General features: G+C 36.2%; 1 protein-coding gene across 3 annotated transcripts in view; it reads right to left on the bottom strand.

Annotated features, from left to right (window-relative positions):
• Window positions 1-21,790, bottom strand: part of LOC111148955 (slit guidance ligand 2) — a 348,243-nt gene that overhangs the window by 70,550 nt on the left and 255,903 nt on the right. For 2 of the 3 annotated variants that reach the window (XM_022505793.1, XM_022505794.1), the window contains 6 exons: window positions 16,107-16,178; window positions 12,289-12,432; window positions 12,013-12,176; window positions 7,325-7,475; window positions 4,426-4,500; window positions 2,712-2,855 (listed from right to left, as the gene is read on the bottom strand). In XM_022505793.1, the coding sequence (XP_022361501.1) occupies window positions 2,712-2,855; window positions 4,426-4,500; window positions 7,325-7,475; window positions 12,013-12,176; window positions 12,289-12,432; window positions 16,107-16,178 (750 nt within the window). Of the gene's footprint in view, window positions 1-2,711; window positions 2,856-4,425; window positions 4,501-7,324; window positions 7,476-10,998; window positions 11,023-12,012; window positions 12,177-12,288; window positions 12,433-16,106; window positions 16,179-21,790 lie in introns of all 3 variants that reach the window. The other variant, XM_022505792.1, reaches the window with a different exon arrangement.

Below are 21,790 nucleotides of genomic sequence, written 5' to 3' on the forward strand. Positions count from 1 at the left end.
TAAAACCCCCATGTAATGGGGGCGCCTAGGTGGCTCAGTGGGTTAAAAACCCCATGTAAAAATGAAGAGTTGCCATGAGTCTTATCCAGAAATAAGGCTGAAAAGTTATTTCCCTTAATTTTTCTAGACATGTGCGGACCACCCTACCCTACTAGAAGATTGCAGTATATAAAACAGAGAGGCAAAAATAAATTAACAGCAGAGTGTTCCTTTAAAATTCTAGATGGCTCTATAGAAATAAATAGAAATATCAATTTTTGCATTCTGCTATGTCACAGATAGGGAGAAAAAAATGATGCTGTCCCTATCAAGGCATCACTTTATGTTCAGAGGGAAATGCAAACAGAAGGTCATTTCTATCAGCACTATCATTTGCTGTAAGTAACAAAGAACACTTGGTTTTAATCTTGGTGAAGTCACAGACACCTGGGAGAAGCCGAAGAAAGCTTTACTTTCTGTTGCTAGAAAAATCCATAAGCACACATAGGTATGACATTTTGCCTGCAGTCTCAAATATTCAGACTCACTGAAATCTGTGCACGTAATATTAAGAGCATTACTAGTCCTACAGAATTAAGAAGTCTAGGGATAGTGGGGTGCCGTGTCAAAATATTCACAGTTCCAAACCGAAAGATACCACTTGGAGAAATACATATGTCCAGACAAACCTACTTTCATCCTCTGAAAACTCTGAGCTTGGCTCTAAAATGCTCTATTATTCTTGTGTAGCAGAGTGGCTGAAGGAGAGAGCCAGTGGCATCTGTCTTAGGTGCCAAATATAAGAGGCACAAAAACATCGCTAAAACTGTAATGAAGGAGGACATGAATTTAGAGGACTTGTCTCAGGGAGAGTCCTGTGAGTGGAACTAGTCAGAAAAACAAAAACAAAACAAAACAAAACAAAACAACAAAAAAACACTTTAATAAGCTGCTTGAGTTGGTGTTATGAAATCAACTGCATGCCCTTAAATTCATATGTTGAAACCCTAACCCACAATGTGACTATATTTAGAGAGAGGGCCTTGGGGGAGGTGATTAAGGTTAAATGTGGGACCCTAATGTGTTAGGACAGTCTTTATAAAAAGAGGAAGGGACACCAAGAGCTCTCTCTCTTTCTGCACACGGAAGAAAGGCCATGTAAGAACAGAGTGAGAAGTTGCCATCTACAAGCCAAGAAGAAATCTTGCCAGAAACCAACCCTCTCAGCACTTTGATCTTGGACTTGTAGCCTCAAGAGCTGTGAGAAAACAAATTTCTGTTGTCGAAGTCATCAGTCTGTGGCATCTTGTTATGGCAGCCCAAGGCAGTAATGTAGGTGGGATATGGACTCTTTCCTCACTTCCTTACCCTCCACTCCCCATCCCTCATGCTGCCCCTTCCAAAGAGAAGGTTCCCCTAACAAGTAGTCCTTCAACTAGTATGCAACAAAGGGGCTTCTGCTTGCTGGATTCATGTTTTGTTGTTGCCTGAGGCACCCTGGGGGAGGGGACCAAGGGCAGGAGTAGATGGAGCCACCTGGGGTGTATTTTCTCTGCTCTCCCCTTCCCTTTCCTCAGTATCTCCTCCATAAAAAAGGCTAAAGGAATATTTGCATAACATTTTGAAGGCACTCAAGTTAGTCTGTGGGAGGGCTGCAGACTGGTTCTACTGGAAGTGAAGTGCCATATTCTCCCCGTGAAGCTCAAGGAGCACACATCTACGTTCACGAGCAGAGATTTTTCAGTACGATTTGAATTTAGGATGCTATGAAAGCATCCACATGGGCAAGGGAAATGGTCTTCTCCTTCTGCATCTGATAAAGCGCAGGGAGGGGACTTCTCGGCTATCAGTTCCCTGGTTGTGGCTCTGATGGTTAGGAGACACGACGGAGCTTGGGCCTCTCTCCACTGCAACCACTATCAGTGGCTTCTTGGTTACAAGTAGTTTCCTTCACATCTTCCAAAGGCTTCCAAGTTTTGGGTTGTGTCTCTTCCTATTTTCAGGTTGCCACATTTGTCAAACATAATACATACCTTAGAGATCATAAAAACTAAACATATGCATTGTAGAAAACTCAAGTAACATAAAGTGTTGTTTTTGCTATTCAATGCAATCCCTGTCCTCTTTGGCCAAGAAGTTTTTTTAGAAACATATAGGATTTCTTCTTCCTCACCTCCCTACTCCTGAGCAAACAGACATACCTCTTAGCATGTTTCTTTGAAATAGTACAAGATCTATCATGAATCAGTCTCTCTTTTTCACTAAGACCTTATGGGAGTGAAAGAAAGTGGTTTCCAGAAAAACTTGTTTATTCTGCCACAGGGTTTGGGTTGGATTCTGAAGTTTGAGCCCAGGGGACAAAAGCAAATGTTAGATGGAGGTTGAGGAAAGGGCAAGAGGATGAACATTTTGAGGCAGAATGGGGACAGGGGATATATCCCTACAAGCATTGGAACAAGGGTAATCTGTTTGTTGAGGAATCAGCAGCCAGGAGACATTCTTGATCTTTGGTAAGCAACATACTGAAGTCAAGGGTATTTGAGTAAGGCAATGTTTAGATGCACAAAAGGTGTGTGTGTGTGCATGTGTTTTGTGCTTGCGTGTTTGTGAGAGACAGAGAAAGAGATGGGAGGGTGAGAGGAAGTCTGCACAATTCCCTAGCCTGGAATTATAATGACCAGTGAACTACAACGCTGTGGTAAAAGAGTCACTATGCAGATAAGAATACTTACAAAGTTTTCAGGCTTTCTAATCCCTTGAACATCTTATGCTGAACATTTTCCAAACGATTACTTGTGAGGAGTATTTCATTGACACCAGACGCTCCTTCAAATGCTCCTTCTTCAATGTCTGTAATCTTATTGTTGCTAAAGTTTCTAAATAAGAAAAAAAATTGTTGAAACAAGACTTTAAGCTATTTCTTTCTAACAAAGAGGACACTGAGACAACATGCTTGATTATTTTCTTCTAGTGAACAAGGTTTTTCATGATTTCCAAGCTCTTGGCTGCCCACCACACCCAAGGCTCTAAAAAGACATCACTTCCTATTCCATCAAGTCAAACTGATGATAGTTCTGAGGGACAATGTCAGCAGTGAAAAACACCAGCCCAGTCAATGTCAAATTGTATGCAAGGGTCCCCAGGAGTATAAAATTCTTGAGGTCAGGTATTGAGTTGTTTAAACTTTAATGTTCAACACGAAGCTTAATAAGGAACTTTTAAAGTAAGTGTCCCTGATAAAAACTATTAAATTAATTAATGACTAAAAGAAGGCTATTGTGTAGAGAGAAGATGGATGGGTTAAATGTGTGAGGATTTAGCTCGCATCAGAAATGTATCTGAATATGGGTTTATTCCCAGTCAAACCTCTCACTGTGTCAAAACAACCCATATTTTGGGTGATACAAAACACAACATTGCTTGCCCAAAGGGCAAAAATATCCAGGTGCGGTAACAGCTTCCTATAGGTTCTATCTTTCTCTTTCTCACTTTTCACTCCAAGATAAGGAATGCCCTCCAAACCAGGGTCATTTTTATTTATCCTTTTATTCCTCCCAGAGCATTGCATGGAGTAGTTCCTCCATAAATATGTGCTGAATTGAAAGGTATGAATAAAATGAAAGAGCAATCAATGTCAGTGAAAAAGAGAACAATCAAACAGCAAGAAACTCTTTGGGAGGCGGTATGATATGGGGGTCAAGTGCACAGGACATAATCTGCTCTGCTGTGTGCAATCAATGTGACCGAGGGTCATTTACACATAGACAAGAACAGATATTACAGAGCAACCCTCCTTTTCTCCTTTTTATATTTCCTCTTGTATGAAGGTTGTTCCATTGGCCTGATACTCCTGACCTCTGTTCTGTCCCTCCCTCCTCCTCAGGGAACAGGAATACTGCATGACTGCTGTTGGAACTGCTGAGTTTATAAACTTATTTTAAAATATGAGTTGTGGATATGTAGTAATACAGATGAGCTATCAAGTCAGTTTACCAATCATTAATTTTGACTATCTTCTAATGAAAGTTTAATGAAGCAAAAAGTCAAATAGTTGACATGAATGTGCTGAAAGAGATATAACAGTGTGGTTTAGGGAACAGTAAAGGAAGTTACAAAACACTACTGAACCCATTTCTAATGAGCTTAGATTGCCGAATCCCTGCTGTGGCCGCATAACAAACCAGCTGTCTGAATTAAAGTAAGACACCAGGGCTCTGCTACAAAAAATGTGGTTGGAATCCTTGAATACATAGAAAAGAAGTGGTTACTCAGGCTCCTCTCAGAAATTACCCTAAATTTATGTCACAGGTATCCACTACAGGGAAATTTCTCCAGATTTTTTATAGTTTCCAATTTCCAAAGAAATCTGAATAAGACTGCACAGGGCTTTGAAAAACACAGCAAAACACCAAAGAGATTTTAAAAGGTGGCTAATGCATGGCTTACATTTTACGTAACTGTGGAAGTTTCTTGAAAATTCCTGTAGCTTCCAACACCGTGAATTCATTATTATTGAGACGCCTCAGAAAAAAAGAAACAAAAGTTTCAATCACCAACAGCCAGGAAGGGATTAAGTTTAATTTCTTGTACAAAAATGTAAGATCATTTCATGATTATTCTAAAGTAAAACATAGAATACATGTCACAGAAAGTCTGTGAAAGTACTGATTTTTCCCCATTTCACTCAAATTTTAATGAGCAAAATATTAAGAAGCACACAGTAAAGAAAACCAGTAACCAAAATTCAAAACCAGATCTCTCATTCAGAAATCTGTAGAACAAAGTTTCTCAAACCTTGCTCAAAACTATTTTTACCCCAGAAAGCATTTTGGACCATTTTTTCCTAATCACTTGCTCCATACATTTTTTACTAACAGCTTTTATGATACACAGTTTATATGCCATAAAATTCACCCTTTTACAGAGTGCAATCTAGTGGTTTTAGCGTATTCACAAAATTGTGCAACTATCTTTGCTACCCAATTTTAGGACATATTCATCACCCAAAAGAAAAATCTCATACCCATCAGAAATCATTTTCTATTTGTTTCCCTCCCTGCCTCAGTCCTTGGCAACCACCAATTTACTTTCTGTCTCTATGGATTTTTCTATTCTGGACATTTCATATAAGTGAAGTGATAAAAAATGTGTCTTTGTATGCCTAGATTTTTTCACTTTACTTAATGTTTACAGGACCTGTCCATGTTTAGCATACATCAGTACCTCATTCCTTTTATGGCCAAGTAATATTCCATAGTATGGATATACCAATTTGGTTCATTTATCTATCAGGGAATAGGTATTTGAGTTGTTTCCACTTCTTGATTATCATGAACAATGCTGCTGCCAACACTGGTGTACATACAAGTTTTTGTGTGAATATATGTTTTCAATTCCTTTAGATATTTATACTGGTGTAAAATTGCTGGATTACAAGGTAAAATTATACTTAACAATTTGAAGAATAAGCAAACTGTTTTCCAAAGGTGTGTCATTTTTATATTCCCCCAGCAATGTAGGAGGGGTCCAATTATTGTTTTGTTTTTGTGGCCCTTCTAGGGAATGTGTTACCTCACTGTAGTTTTGATTTAGGGTTCTCTAATGCTTGATGATACTAACCATTTTTTAGCTTGATGATAATAAGCGCATTTCCTTATTGGTCATTTGTATGTCTTCTTTGGAGAAATGTACATGCAAATAATTTGCACACTTTTTGACTAGGTAATGAACACCTTTATTGCTGAGTTGTAATAACTCTTTATATATTCTGGATATAAGTACCCTATTAGATATATGATACATAAATATTTTCTTCCCAGTATTCATTTTTAAATGTATAATTTACAAAATTCTTAATTTCTTAAAAAGCACACAAACTTTCCTAATTACTAAATTAGATGCTATGCTATAATTCTTAAATGTCAGGTAAGCCTACTTAAGCTGTTATCATGCTGGAAAATAGAAATTGAAATATTATTTGTGATAGTAATAGAAATATATACAACTCCTTACAAGACCATAGCAATAGAGTTCAGGCCTTTTACTGTCTGAATGGTCTCCACACATTTCAAAAAATCCTGAAGCTTTGAAATAGATTAAAAAACTAACAGGAATAATAATAAGTATCACTATAGCCACAGGGTAGTTTCTGTCATCTCTTTGAAAGCATTACATTATTTTTATTATTTTTATTATTTTATTTTATTGTTATTTTTTTAAAGATTTTATTTGTTTTTTTGACAGAGAGAGATCTCAAGTAGGCAGAGAGTCAGGCAGAGAGAGAGAGGGAAGCAGGCTCCCTGCTGAGCAGAGAGCCCGATGTGGGGCTCGATTCCAGAACCCTGAGATCATTACCTGAGCTGAAGGCAGAGGCCTAACACACTGAGCCACCAAAGCACCCTAGCATTACATTATTTTTAATTATTTAAATTATTTAAGATGCATTAAGTGACAGGCATGAGTTTAGGCACAGTGAGAGCTAAACTATAAAACACAATCCCTGTCATCAAGGAGTTACAAGTTAGTTGAAGACAAAAGGATTATACAAGCATAAAAGGACAACCAACTTTGCAAAGCAGTTAATAGCAAATACCAGATGGTGCTATATATAAACGTTGCTAAGATGTTCACAAAACAATGAGATTTCACCAAATTTCTCTTGAATTTTTAGAACACTAGCATGACTTTTATAAATAAAATCACTAAAGGCAAACCATACTTGGCATAGAATCTATAGATGATTCAACAAACATATTTTAGCACCTAGTATGTGCTAGGCTTGAGGTAGGGTTATAAATAGAAACCTGATCTTGTCGTTCTTCCAGCTCTTCCTATGCTATCCATTGTTCAGGGAAAAACTATCCTCTGTGCTTTAATACTCCATAATCACAGAATCCTTCCACCTTTGAGTTAGTGAGATAATAAAGCCAATAAAGGCTCTCTGACTGAATTCATAATTAACAGAGATTCAAAATGGTGACTCTCCAACTACTTTTTGTAGTTGCTGCAAAAGACTGTATACCTTAAAAATCTATTACATGTTTAGAAATGGGTGCAGGCATAAATAACACCCAAGAAACAAATATCAAAGGAATGTTCTTATTATTAGCATTAAGAACTAACTGACTTTTTGAGAGGTAAATTAATTTCTGTAGTCATGTCTTGGATCAGAAAGATGAAGTAAGATAGCCTCTAATATATCTTTGTACAAAGAAGAGTTATGGCCATGTGCGTTAATTAAAATCAATGTAATTCTTGAAAATAAAAGGGAAAGAAAAAAATTGCAACGCTACGCTGTTTTCATTCCCTCACTCCCAACCCGGATTTTGTTGGGCGATGAACTCACAGCTCTGCAGTATACTGGGGAATGTGGTCTGGGATTTTGATGAGTTTTTGATTGGAGCAATCTACTGTGGTTCCTTCACAGCGGCACTTTTCAGGGCAAGCCAAATCTGCAAAGCAGTCCCCACTTAATTTTGATCGATAATCTTCTGTGCCTATTGAGGATTCAAGGGGAAAAAAAAACAAGATACTGAGTCTAAAGTTTAGAACAGTTGTTAATTTGTAGGAAGAAAAATAGTAAGATAACTATAGATTATGCAGCAGGGAGACAACTTGGGGAATTTTTGGTCAATGGATGTCAGGAGAGGGTTAAAACAAGGGCTTGGAATTTGCTGGAAAAAAGAGTAACCAGATTCACAGGACAGGAAAACATTAATAGAGATGAGCTTTTCACAGCTGTACTTTCTGCTGATCCAGTTATGAGCCATTCTAGCCTAGTTGACAGCTAATCATACAATGGCTATTAATTGTTACAGAGTTTATTTTTTTCTCTGAGTCAGGAATTTAAAATGTATCCAGTAAGAAACATATTCCTATATATCATTTTAAATTAGGGCTTTCAAGGCAAATAGATGTACTCAGGTTTTTAATTTTTCTATGGTCTTATATTATTCTCTCCCTCTCACATAATCTTCGGAAACGCCTAAAAAAGCCCTCTTTTTTCATTTTGATTTTATAAAAGGAGACAAGTAAATCCTGATTTAAGCCTCAGCAGCTTGTCATGCTGTAGAAAGCTGCGTGACGTTCCATGGTGCTTGACGGAACCATGTTTTACTCATACCTGGCAACCACATGGTTAGATCAAGCACAACAGAAAATCTCGCGACATAATCACTACACCATCCACTAGGCCAAGGGTAAGACCGAGAGGAAAGATGAAGGGAAGCAGGAGAAAAAGCTACAGACGTTCTGGAAACGTAATACTGTTTACATGACATGCATTCTTCCCGCAGAATGTTTATGACCATAGTAAGAGTATTACTACCGAAGATTTCCTGGAAACACAAAGAAGGGGCTACACTGAAAGGTGCCTCCACTGTTCCTCAGAACTGCAGAATGGAAACAACAGCTTTCGGGAACAACATCCAGGAAGAAGTTGAAGGTGAGCTACAAGGACAACAGAGAAACTCAAAAGATCTGTAGTTTCTTCTTGAAAAAAAAAAAAAAAAAAAAAGGCGCAAAAGACCGAGACTAGAAGAAGGTACATCAGGATTGAAAAGGGAGGACATTATGTTTCAGATCAGACACTTTTACTTACAGCCAAAATGGTGAATTCCTGCAAAAGTAAAAATCACCAAGGAGGAAAGAAAGAGTAATCCCAATTAAGATGATTAAACACATATATAAAACTACCGAAGGTCTCTTCCTTCTTTCCTTACTATGGCAATTATAGGGGGATGGCATAGTATGACAGCCATCGTCATGCTTTGCAAACGTTTGTGGTACTTTTTTGAAGCACAGTGCTCTTACAGGAAAAGCAATGGCATATGAGATGCACAGCACAAATTAAGTTCTTGTCGATTCCTTTAAAATGATGAGCTCTCTGCAAGATAGATTTTCTGTTGAGTTATTACTATAATATCTAGAATGCCATATAGAATGGTAGTAGGCAAGTAAACATGCAAACGTAAGTGAAAAACAAATCACGGAGGTCTTCAAAAACAAATACATCTGGATTAAGCCTTATGTGGTGGCTTACATGCTTTTTAATGACCTTTCCAACTTATAAATAGTGTCACTTAGTGGAAATGAAATCAACCTCATACAATTGCAAAGCTGAATATGATCGTCTCATTAGATTTGGCAATTAATGCCAGGGCATTTACTAAGGAACTGTTTTCCTGTTGTCCTGTCGCTTTCATTTTAAAAGTGAAATGAAGAAATACTGGGAACAAAGGGCTAAATGACAAGTACATTAGGTATCTTATATTTAAAATAGTCTGCATTCAATGAAATGACAATGATGTTTCTCTTATGGAGACTCAATAGATAAGCTAAAATTTTAATATAATCTAGGGAAAAAAAGGAGAGAAGACCAAAGAATTCTTCCAAGTCCTGACTTCTATTGCTATTGCTTTAATGTAAACTGAATGATCATAAATTACTGACAATTAAGCCATGATATCACATATACAATGTATTTCCAAAAAAGCCTATTTTGACTGCTGTCAATAAATAGGCAAAACTGTATCAGAATTTATGAAAACAACTGGACATTGGATTTTTAATTTATGAATCAGAAATATTAATTTATAAATTATTAATAAAGTATATTTAAATGTAATAGATTGAATAATTTGGTAACAGTTCTCTTAACTGCCACAATTTGAAAATTTTACTAATATTCAAGTTTTATCCTACAGGTGTTGTGGTGTTTAGAATATGGCTTTTTTCCGGGCTAAGTAATGGCTATCAGATGACTTTCTGCTTAATAGTGAGGTAAAGATAATGAATTTTAAAGATTCCCTATGAAGGCCAATCAACTGTTCTATTCAACATGTTACTTCCTATGCAGCTTGTGTAATATATAAATATTATTGATCATTCAAGCTCAAAATAAGAAGTAAAACAAAATCTGTTATACGCATAAAATTATTCAAATTATAATTCAATAATGGCAAATAACACATATCTCCTTAAAATAAAGACCGAACCCGGAACTCTTCTTTAAAAAATCAGTAAGGTTTTTGCAAACTAACACCGTATAGAACATCTTCTTATTGGTAGCTGTTAAAATATATGATATCCTAGGATATCCCCAGGAGATGGTAAATGTAGCCAATCAATTACTAACATATACTTTTATATAATGGTTTAAAACAAACAAGTCAAGAGGCATTTTGCACAATTGGCAGGCAAGGAAAAAATAAGTAAACATGTTTCAAAAAGCTAGTTCCAGAATCATCAGCCTTGAGAGTGTTAAGATTGTAGTGGTAAAACATTTCAATTACTTTTCTAAAAAACATTTTATTCATCTGCTTAAATTATTCAAGACATTTAGTGCCCTGGAACTTCTGAGGCTTTCAGGATGTCTGTCAGTATTGTTTCCGTGGAGTTACTCTGTCACTCCGGGTCTGTAACAACGTTGACTCACAATGTATAATTGCACGTCAACAAGCAGGAAGTTGCTTTTTTATGTAAAAAGTGAAACGATGATAAAGCAAAATAAAGTGAAAAGGGGGCACTTTTTTAGTACAAAGAATTATGTTAAAAAAGTGAATTTCATGGTCAACAAAAGAATTCTATGTGTTTTTAACTGATTTCATATAGAACTAGCTCTTTGACAACAGAAAGGTCTCTGTCTTTAAAACCAGCTCAATAAGCTATATTTTAAAAACAGGTTGACAGATCAGATATACAACATAAGGAGAGAAAATGATTTAAGTAGAAGGCTATAGGTTCAAATATTTTAGCTACTGTGAGAAATTTTAGATAATGTGCCAAAGTGAGAGAGGAAAAAAAAGATGGGGGTTTAATAATACATATTTCTAACATCAGAAGCTGCATGCAAAGGTCAGGTTTTCAGGAAACAGCTACAAGTGATCTAGGCAGAAGTCAATCTATCTACAGAGTACCCACTGTACTTTCAAACGCATGCATATCAAAGTTTCAGAAGCTATATTTTATAAGGTGAGAAAAGGGTGTCTGCCATTAGTCCTACTACCGAGCAAAACCTACCTGGAATGAAATACTGTTCTTTAGCTAAATAAAAAAAAAGAGAAAAAAAAATAGAAGATGCACCTGAATGTCAGCAAGCAGAGATATGAGTTATATTAGATTAAGAAGGGACTAAAGGTACTATAGATAATTAAGTAAATTATATTCACAGCAGTAGCTGAAGTATCATAATGTATAGTGAGTAGTAAATGTCTCTAGGACCATGGACAATAAACAGCTTTGTTTTGATATTAGCTTTTTAGTATGAATTAACTGCCGAATGTGAAATACCCTGGGAATGGTTAGACAGCATACTACTCAAAACATACAAAATATATTTTAGCATAAGAACATAGAAGAGATGAGACCAAAGCAAATAGTAAATTTCAATAAAGTAAGCCTTTTATATAATAGTAACACCATGGATCTATATTTGGCTTTTTATATACACTACTCCCAAAATGCTAAAAGATGGCCTTTTGGTAGAAAAAAAAATTATCCTCACATCCCTATTTAAAATAAGAGGGTGAAAAGTAAGTAAACACATTTAGTGTGCGAAGCATGGGAGCAAGGGATCGGGAAAAAATTCCCCCCCCTACTTCCGAGCCAGAGCAAATCACACTACCAAGTCTCAATTCACTTTCTGAAGAAATGAGAACATGATTTATTACCTTAAGTTTCTCAATGGAGAATAATACAACAGACATGAGACTTAACAGACATAAAAAGGATTCTGAGCTTGCTAAAAGGCCCCTGTTTAGGTTGAACCCTAAAAATACAGTATGAAGTATCCAGGCGTCTTTTTCTGGTGGCTGGTAGCCTATTTGTTATGTTGGATATAGTGTTAAAAATATTACATATACGAGTGGTATATGAATGGTATCTATGGCTCTCTTTATTTTGTAACTAGACAGAAGAAAAAGAAGTATATTCTACAATGTTTGGTAATTCATCTGAAGACCAGCTGTCTCTAGGTCTCCATAACCACTGTTTTGGTAACACAGGCGAAGTATCTCACATGAAGTAAGAAATTACCTGAACAACGGAATTTCTTGCTTTTGATTTGTCCGATTCTTTTGTTTGCCAGACGCCGGGGGCTGGTGCAGCGGGCACCACTGGTCTCAATGGGGTTGGTATGGAGATAATCCGCCAGCCACTTGAGATGGCAATCACAAATAAAGGGGTTCTGGGCCAAATGCCTTTCAGAAACACAGACAGAATACTTTTATACATGACTTGCAATGAACTCAACTCTCAAATTCACAGTGAAGACAGCAGTCATCGTATTGGATCCAAGCCATATATACATACATGGTTTGAATGGCCCGGAGAGGTGAAAAAGTCCCCTTGGCAATGGTCTGAAGCTTGTTGTCATACAAGGAGAGAAGGTTCAAGTTGTGCAGATCCTGAAAAGCATCTACCCGAAGGCAGTTTATCTTGTTGGCATTCAATAATCTGTTTGATCAAATAGTTGTAGAATTAAAGTGCAGCATCTCGTTAACCCACCTTCAAGATTCTGTCCTTCTTGAGAAATACAAGAAAGCAAGAAAAAACATTTCTCTGAACCTCAGTACTAACATTTTAACTGGAATAATTTAGGTATCACAGGTGGAAGATATGCCAGATAAAGCAAGGGTCATGTGGTTTAATGAATGTCTACATCTAGTGGTACTTACACATTTATTCAATAAAAATTATTCCACATATCCTCTGGAAGATGAAGAGGTAAGAGTGGACAAAGGTGGGTGAGACCTAACATCTGTCAAGGACACCATAAAAAAAGGTCATAGAACATTAGTCTCTCTAGCTGCTCTGAGAAGAAGTTCAGGCAATTTTCAAAACTGAAGCTAGAGTGAGCCTTTTAAAATGCAGATCACTTTCTCTCAAAGCCAGGCAGCAACTCTCAAATAGTTCTGACTGAAGCCAACGTCCTGACAAATTGCCTCAACACACAGTAGGACCATTAGCACCCCTTTCTGAACTCCATGACCTCCAAGTTCTCTCCCCTGGATGCTTTGGCTCCAGCCACATGTCTCCTCATCAGGGGTCTCTCCTTCGAATGTTTTCTTCCCTGCTGTCTGACTCTTCCGCTTCTTTGAGTCTGTTGCAATCTTATCTTCTCAATTCAGCCTACCCTGACCTCTCTCTTCAATACAGTCACCTGTGCTTGCCCCACCTCACCTTCTAGCACACTCGATTTCTTTGTTATGATCTGCTTATTTCTTCTATTTTCTTAAATACATATTTCTCTCCGTTGCATATGGTTTATTTATTACGTTATTGCTGTCCTTTCTGTTTCCTCAAGACAGGCATTTTCTTTTGTGCCTAGCACATACAAGGTGCTCCATAAATATGTTGTTGAATGAATGCTTTAGGATCCTCTTGGAGAGTGACACAGTTCATAACCCTATTAAAGGCCCTGGTCCTGCATTATAGGAGTTTCATTTAACTTTGCTTAACAAAATATGCCAGAAACCCATTTTTTTTTCCAACATGCTATAATAATCCACTTCAATATTCTATGGAACTGTGGTTTACAGAACATACTTTGGCAAATGCCATTCTTGTAGGTTATATGGGACCATGTCTGAGCTTTTATGCATGTTGGACACCCTTTGGGAATACACTTGCCCTGCCCTCTACCTTCTTTAATGCCCTGTCCCATCATGGCTGCGCGGGAAGCTCACCTTTTCCAGTAGCTTCCACCCAAGTCAAGTATTTCTTCCTCTAGGTCCCCAAGGAAGTTATTCAGTGCTACTTAATCTTCACACCTCCTTTCTATAAGCCTACATGTTTGCCCAAAGGTGGATTAGTGCTCTCCGTGGGCAGAGAACATTTTCTGATACTTTCTTCTCTATTAGCATTTGCTTCACTGCTTTGATACTTAAGGCTTGAACAAATAGTACCTCAAAAAATACCTGCTCTGTTGTTTAGGTGTGTATGCCTTCTTATTCAACATACTGAAAAATGTTTTTCTTTTTGGCCACCAAGAATCTCTACTTTTAATTAACATAGGGTATTTCTTCTGCTTTACTGGCTTTTTTTAAGGTATCCACACACATGCAAAGCTGTGACTTCCTCGAGGTAATTCTTTTCTCTTTTTTTTTTAACCTCCCTTTAGGACTTGACATTTTGGCTTTCTCTGCGATCCTCAAAATAGTTTCGTAAAAGCTTAGGAACTGGTTTCAGGTATAGACTGGTAATACCATTTCTCCATTCTGCGCCACAACACAGATCACACTGACAATGTTCCCTAATCTGTCAGCTGACGGAGGCCGAGAGCAGAAGTAAGGAGAAGGAAAAAGCGGGGAGCACTGAAGACAATTGAAGAAGGTGCTGTTTTGAGCATTTTTGTACTTACTTTAAATGATGTGGTCTGCAAAGTAGGGGAAAAAGTGTTGCATGCTCTACTTTCCTTTGCTTCTTGCATGAACCTACTTCTTTTCCCCAGTACCTCATCTGTTCAAGCAAATCTAAGATGCTTAGCCAAGTTCTTAGCTAGCCAGAAAGAGACAATTGTGTTGCTTTAGCCCTGACAGGTTTAGGAATAGGCCTTAATCTAGAGATCAAATATTAGGCTGAGGGACAAAGGTAGCGTTTTAAGTAAGGTTTACCTGCATACAGATCCCATGGTTTATTAACCTGGTTGTTACACCAGTCACCAATAAGTATGTGTGGAAGGAAAAAGAAGGTGCTACTTAAATGTTAGTACTAGACAGGCCAGTGATAGCAAGAGATTGCAAGTAAATGGCAAGGATAATAGTGCTAGGAGAATGGAGAAGAATGACAGAGACGCAAATAACACACAGGCCTTACTGGCCTATAGCATCTGGCTCTACCTATAATGTGTATAACGTATAGTCATTCTATTAAATATCAGAAACAATATTTGCTGAGCTTACCTCAAGAGTTAAAAAATAATCTGAAACCCAAATAAAGACATTAGGTCATAAGAATCAGTATTTTTCATAACTTACTGGTCTGTTGTAAAATCAATTTATTGGGTTGTACAATACTGAAGATATAGAAAGAGAGAGATCAGAGAGAGACAGAGAATGCAGTAAAATGAAGAGTATTATACATAGTAAGGGTCAATATCGTCTTGTTAGCAATTTGCTTCATTTGTGTGCATCTGTGTGTGTTGTGTATGAGAACTGGGTTGTGATTTAAGTACATTTCTGGATAATGATGAAAATTTAAAACATGAATACTAGGGTATAATTATAACGTACATTTATCCAGTAAGGAAAAAAGATATACATTTGGGAAATCTGTGGGATTAGGAGTAAGTTTTTGCCAAATCGATGATAGAAACCCCAACACCAAGAAATGTATACACCAAAAGAGAAAATAACATTTGAAACTTGAGAATTTTAAGGTAGACTGACTATGAACTAGGTGAGAGAGGACAGTATATCACACTCAACTTTGTATCTACAGCAGCCCCAAATGAGGAACTCTGTGTATGTTTGGTGATGTGAAGAGAATTTGATGATCTAAGACTAACATATTTTTTTTTCCAATTTCCTTTTCATATGAGCGGTCACTAAAATACTTGTGGTCAGGTTCTGTTTTTATATATATGTGTATAGTATGTTCTTCTTTTGAGACAAAGGAGTGGTAGCTACTGTCTAAGCAGAATGGTTTTTAAAAGACACAGGCCAGGCATTGACAGATTATTTTCTGAGTTGAAGTGCTCCTGCTGTGTTCTGGCCCTCGGCAACCACCTCTGGGTTCGGGGCACAGTATCCCAGCCTTGTCCCTCCTGTGGCTGCTTTGGACAAACATGGATAAACCTATCAGTACGTCACTCTCCTTCCCAACTATTGTTAAATCAAAACAGAGGGTTTCACAAAGGGCAGGAACAGCACGAGCTTTTAATGACAGAGTAGCCAGGAAGCCTACATTTGTGACAGGGTGGACAGAAAGGTTTTGAAACAACTTCAAAGTGCTGTGTCTTCAAATAAATAACAGTCGTCAGTATTAGTTGCACCAGACTAATCTTTTCCATCTCATTAAACTATGTCATTTGGGGTTGAGTCTTTTTGAAGTCTCCATGAAACCAAGAGAGGTACACTGACTAAAATACAATGCTTGGTTCAACGGATCAGAAACCACCAAATACTTACAGTAACTGTAAGGAAAACAGTCCTTCGAATAAACTTTTTGGGAGTTCTGTGATTTTATTTCCATAGAGAACACTGAAAAAACATGATTTAAATGGAAAAAATTAGACATCAAGCCAGCATAACAAATTGATCTATCACATATGTATCCAGGCATATAGGAGGTTAGTAAGCACTCCATACATCATAAAAGCTACAGCTGAGTAAACAAACTTCAATTTGCAAATGCATTTTTTCCTGATTATAGATCATATACAGTTTTATAGCAGAAAGTTTAAAAATCACTAAAACCAGGGGCACCTGGGTCACTTAGTCAGTTAAGCGTCCAACTCTTGATTTCAGCTCAGGTCATGACCTCAGGGGCATAAGATCGAACCCTGGGTTGGGCTCTGTACTCAGTGGGGAGTCTGCTTAAGATTCCCTGTCTCCCCCTCCCTCTGCTCCTCCCCCTGTCCACGTTCTCTCTCTAAAATAAATAAATAAATCTTTTAAGAAAGAAAGCACTAAAAAATTAAAAAAATGAACACAATTAATAATTTTATTGTCCTTTCTTAGAAGTGTCCACTGTTCAATTGCCATGTTTTGCCACACACACACACACACACACACACACACACACACACGGTTCATACATAATGAGGGCATATTACAGTAACAAAAGAGAATACTAGGTGTGGAATTCATTGCTCATTAAAGGAATGAGTTTTAGGCTTATCATACCGGTAAAAGGTGAAAGGACTCTAGATAAAGGTAAGGTTTCTGCTACATAATGTGTATGCCTGGGAAATGTAAGATCTGTAATGTAAGAAGATGATCACTAATATTACAGAAATATTTTTGAAATGTACTTTTCTCCAAAAATATGAACAGGAATGCATCCTCATGGTACCCACCTCTGATCAGCCACTAAGGGTAGCCACCAAGGGCAAGGACATGGCTTAGTACCTTCAGTACCCCTGGCACCTAGCACTGATTTGAGAATGCGGTGACACTGTAACATTGGATTGATGAGTGATCACTGTTGGATGAGTGAGATGAAGAAATAAATTAGCAAGGGGGCAAATTATGGAATAATTAACAAACTGGGTGAAATGAATAGCAGTGTCTTGGCTCATCATATCGGCTATTAACAATAAGCTTGAAATGATGCCTATCTACTTTTAACCCCCCAACGGAGGGAACTATAATTATGAATAGGAAAATATAGAAATGATAGTCCTTAGGGGGATAATATGGCAATATATATCAAATTTATAAATATATAAATTATATTTCTATAAATATAAATATATATCAAATTTATTAAAATTTTTACTTAGTTTCACTCTTAGGTGTGTAAGAAAATAATCAGAGACAGACAATAGTTTATGCACAAAATGTTAGTCCTGATATAATTTATAACAATGAAAAAATAGACACAAATAAAATGTCTCCAAATTCCAAAAAAGATATTAGTTAAAGGCATATTTCACACTGAAAAAAATCACATTTTGAAGAGTATTTAACAACATGAAAGCATTGATGTTATAACAGTAAATTTGAAAAAAATAATAAAGTAGTATATATTAGTATGATCTTAACTTTGTTTAGAAAAATATATACATATATACATAGGAAAAAGCAGAAAATCTCTGGATGGCAGGCAATTTGATATTCAGAGTTGATTTTAATTTGCATCTATATATTTTTCTTTATTTTTTATATTGTCTGTAATGATCTTATTTCTTCTAAAAATGAGAAAAATAATTTTTTGGAAAGGACATGAAGTATGTCATAATATATAAAGTAAAAAGTTGAAATAAGAATCTAAATAATATGTTTGGCAGCAGTACATGATTTTTGTTTGGAAAGGGAGAAAATAACAATACAAGAGAAATGAATATGAGTGAGGGAAAAGCTGTTGTTTCCTTTTAAGATGTCAGTGAGAGGTGGGATGTATTACAATATAGGAAAGAAATCCTCACGTGAATAAACAAATGTAGCTGGACACTATATTGTATAAGGAGACATTCCATTTGTATAGATCCCAGAGGTATAGTTACATAGTATAACAAAAAATTTACTTATGCAGAATACAGATGCTTTGAAAAAGGAAAATCAATTAGAGAAGAAACCATTTTAAGAAATGAAAGAATAAAAGCAAATTCTGTATTGTCAGGGTCAAAGAGGTAAGGGAATTAAGAAAGGATAAGCAACAATAATTGTATTATTTAAGGTCAGGAATAAGAGAAAAGAGGCCTTTTGGAAACACACATGAGCAGATCAAGGCAGCCGTTTTTCAGGATATTCAATGCAATACCATTCAACCGATTAATTTAACAATAGGTATCATATACTTATTATGTGCCAGCAGCTTTACTAGGTTCTAAGCTTGGTGTCCAATTAAGCTGAATCCAACTGTCACTTGTTGAATGATCATGATTTGCCCTGTGCCACCAGACTAATACAAATGAGGTGAATGAAGTATTATTTCAAAGAGCAACCCAAAATAGCAATTTTGAATACCTAAGGAGTTTTATATTTTGAGCCCACTAAAATGCAAAAAGGAAGTAGGATGCGTATAAATTGTGGAGGGCCCATAAAAGGATTAAGGAGCAAGTTTGAAACTAGAAATAAACTATATGAAAAAATGTGGAAAGAACACAAATACATGCTACTAAATGATGAATGAGTCAACCAAGAAATCAAAGAGGAAATAAAAAAATATATGGAGACAAAGGAAAATGAAAACTTGAGGTTCAAAATCTTCAGGTCAGAGCAAAAGCTATCCTAAGAGGGAAGTTTATAGCAACGCAGGCCTTCCTCAAAAAGCAAGGGAAAATCTCAAATGAATAATCTAACCTAAACCAAAAAGAGCTAGAAAAAGAAAAAAAAAAAAAAAACAAATAAAACTAACCAAAGAAAGAAGGAATAAAGATTAGAATAAAGGAATAAAGATTAGAGGAGAAAAAAATGAAATAGAAACTAAACAATGATAGAACAGATCAATGAAATAAGGAGTTGCTTCTTGGAAAATCTATAAAATTGATAAACCTTTAGCGAAACTTATCAGAGGAAAAAAGAGAGAGAGAGAGAGGACCCAAACAAAATCAGAAACAGAAAAGAAATAACAACTGATACCACAGAAATAAAAAGGATTATAAGAAAATATGATGTAAAACTATATACCAATAAATTGGAAAACTTGGAAGAAATGAATAAATTCCTAGAAATATACAACCTTCCAAATGGAATCAGGAAGAAATAGAAAATTTGAACAGACCGATTACCAGCAATTAAATTGAATCAGTAATTAAAAAAAAAAAAAAAAAACAATAACAAAAACTCCGAACAAACAAGTCCAAAACCAGTTGGGTTCACAGGTATATTCTACCAAACATTTACGGAAGTGTTAATACCTATTCTTCTCAAATTATTCCAAAAAATAGAAGAGGGAGGGAAATTTCCAAATTTGTTCTGAGGTCAGCAGTATCCTGATACCAAAACAAGATAAAGACCCTACAGAAAAAGAGAGCTACAAGACAACACCTCTGATAAACATGGATGCAAAAATCCTCAACAAAATGTTAGCAAACTGAATCCACTAAAAAAATCATTCATCATGATCAAGTGGGATTTATCCTTGGGATGCAAAGATGGCTCAATATTTGCATAGCAATCAGCATGATACATCACATCAACAAAAGAAAGGGTAAAAACCATATGACCATTTCAATAGATGCAGAAAAAAGCATCTGACAAATTACAACATCCATTTATGATGAAAACCCTCAACAAAGTTGGTTTAGAGGGAGCACAACTCAACATAATAAAGGCTATCCAAGAAAAACCCACAGCTAACATCATTTTCAATGGTGAAAAACTGAGATCCTTTCCCGTAAGGTCAGGAGCAAGATATGGATGTCAATTCTCACCACTTTCATTCAGCGTAGTACTGAAAGCCCTAACCACAGTAATCAGAAAAGAGAAAGAAATAAAAGGCATCCAAATTGGTAAGGAAAAAGTAAAATTTTCACTATTTGCAGATGACATGATATTATATATAAAAACCCTAAAGACACCACCAAAAAACTATTAAAACTGATAAATGAATTCCATAAGGTCACAGGATACAAAATCAATATACAGACATCTGTTGGTTCCTACATGCTAAATAATGAAGTAGAAGAAAGAGAAATTAAGAAAACAATCCCATTTGCAATTGCAGCAAAGAGAATAAAATATCTAGGAGTAACTTAACTGAGGAGGTGAAAACCTGTACTCTGAAAACTATGAAACACTGATGAAAGAAACTGAAGACAACATAAATGAAAAGATATTCTATGCTCATGAATTAAAGAGTAAATACTGTTAAAATGGCCATGTTACCCCAAGCAATCTACAGATTTAATGTAATCCCTATCCAAAAACCAACAGCATTTTTCACAGTACTAGAACAGATAATCCTAAAATGTGTATGGAACCACAGAAGACCCCAAATAGTGAAGAAATCTTGAAAAGGAAGAAGAAAACTGGAGGTATCATAAGCCCAGATTTCAAGCTATACTACAAAGCTACAGTAATCAAAACAGTATGGTACCAGTACAAAAACAGACACACAGATCAACAGAACAGAATAAAGAGCCCAGAAACAAACCCATGATTATATGGTCCATTCATCTTTTACAAAGGAGAAAAGAATATGCAAAGAGAAAAAGAGAGTCTCTTTGGCAAATGATGTTGGAAAATCTGGACAGCTACATGCCAAAGAATGAAATTGGACCACTCTCTTACACCATACACAAAAATAAACTCAAAATGGATAAAGGACCTAAATGTGAGACCCGAAACCATAAAATTACAATTACTCTGACAATAGCTATAGCAACATTTTTCTAGGTATGTCTCCTGAGGCAAGGGAAATAAGAGCAAATATAAGCTATTGGGACTATATCAAAATAAAATGTTTCCTTTATCAACAAAACTAAAGGCAACCTACTGGATGGGAGAAGATATTTGCAAATGACATATCAGATAAAGGGCTAGTGTCCAAAATACAAAACCAAACCAAACCAAAACAAAAAAACAACAAACCAAACCAACCAAACAAAAAACAAAACAAAACAAACAAAAAACTCTTACACAACTTAATACCAAAAAACCCCCAAATAATCCAGTTAAAAAATGGACTGAAGACAGGAACAGACACTTCTCCAAGAAGATATGCAGAGGGCCAACAGACACATGAAAAGATGCTCAACATCACTCATCATCAGGGAAACGCAGATCAAAGCCACAATAAAATGTCACCTCATACCCATTAGAATGGCTAGGATTAAAAAGACAAGAAACAACAAATGCTGACAAGGATATGGAGAAAAAGGAACTCTTATGAACTGTTCCTGGGAATGCAAAATGATGCAGCCACTGTGAAAAACAGTATGGAGTTTCCTCAAGAAGTTAAAAATAGAACTACCATATGATCCAGTATTCTACTACTGGTTATTTACCCAAAGAATACAAAGACACTAATTCAAAATGATATACGTGCCCCTATGGTTATTAGCAGCATTATTTACAATAGCTCTGATATGGATGGAAGCAGCACAGGTGTTCATCGGTAAATGAATGGATAAAGAAGAGATGGTTATATGTGCAATGGAATATTTCTCAGCTATTACAAAGCATGAAATCTTGCCATTTGCAAT

This window comes from Enhydra lutris, unplaced genomic scaffold, assembly GCF_002288905.1.
Source record: "Enhydra lutris kenyoni isolate GAN:26980312 unplaced genomic scaffold, ASM228890v2 scaffoldscaffold21, whole genome shotgun sequence".
NCBI lineage: Eukaryota > Metazoa > Chordata > Mammalia > Carnivora > Mustelidae > Enhydra > Enhydra lutris.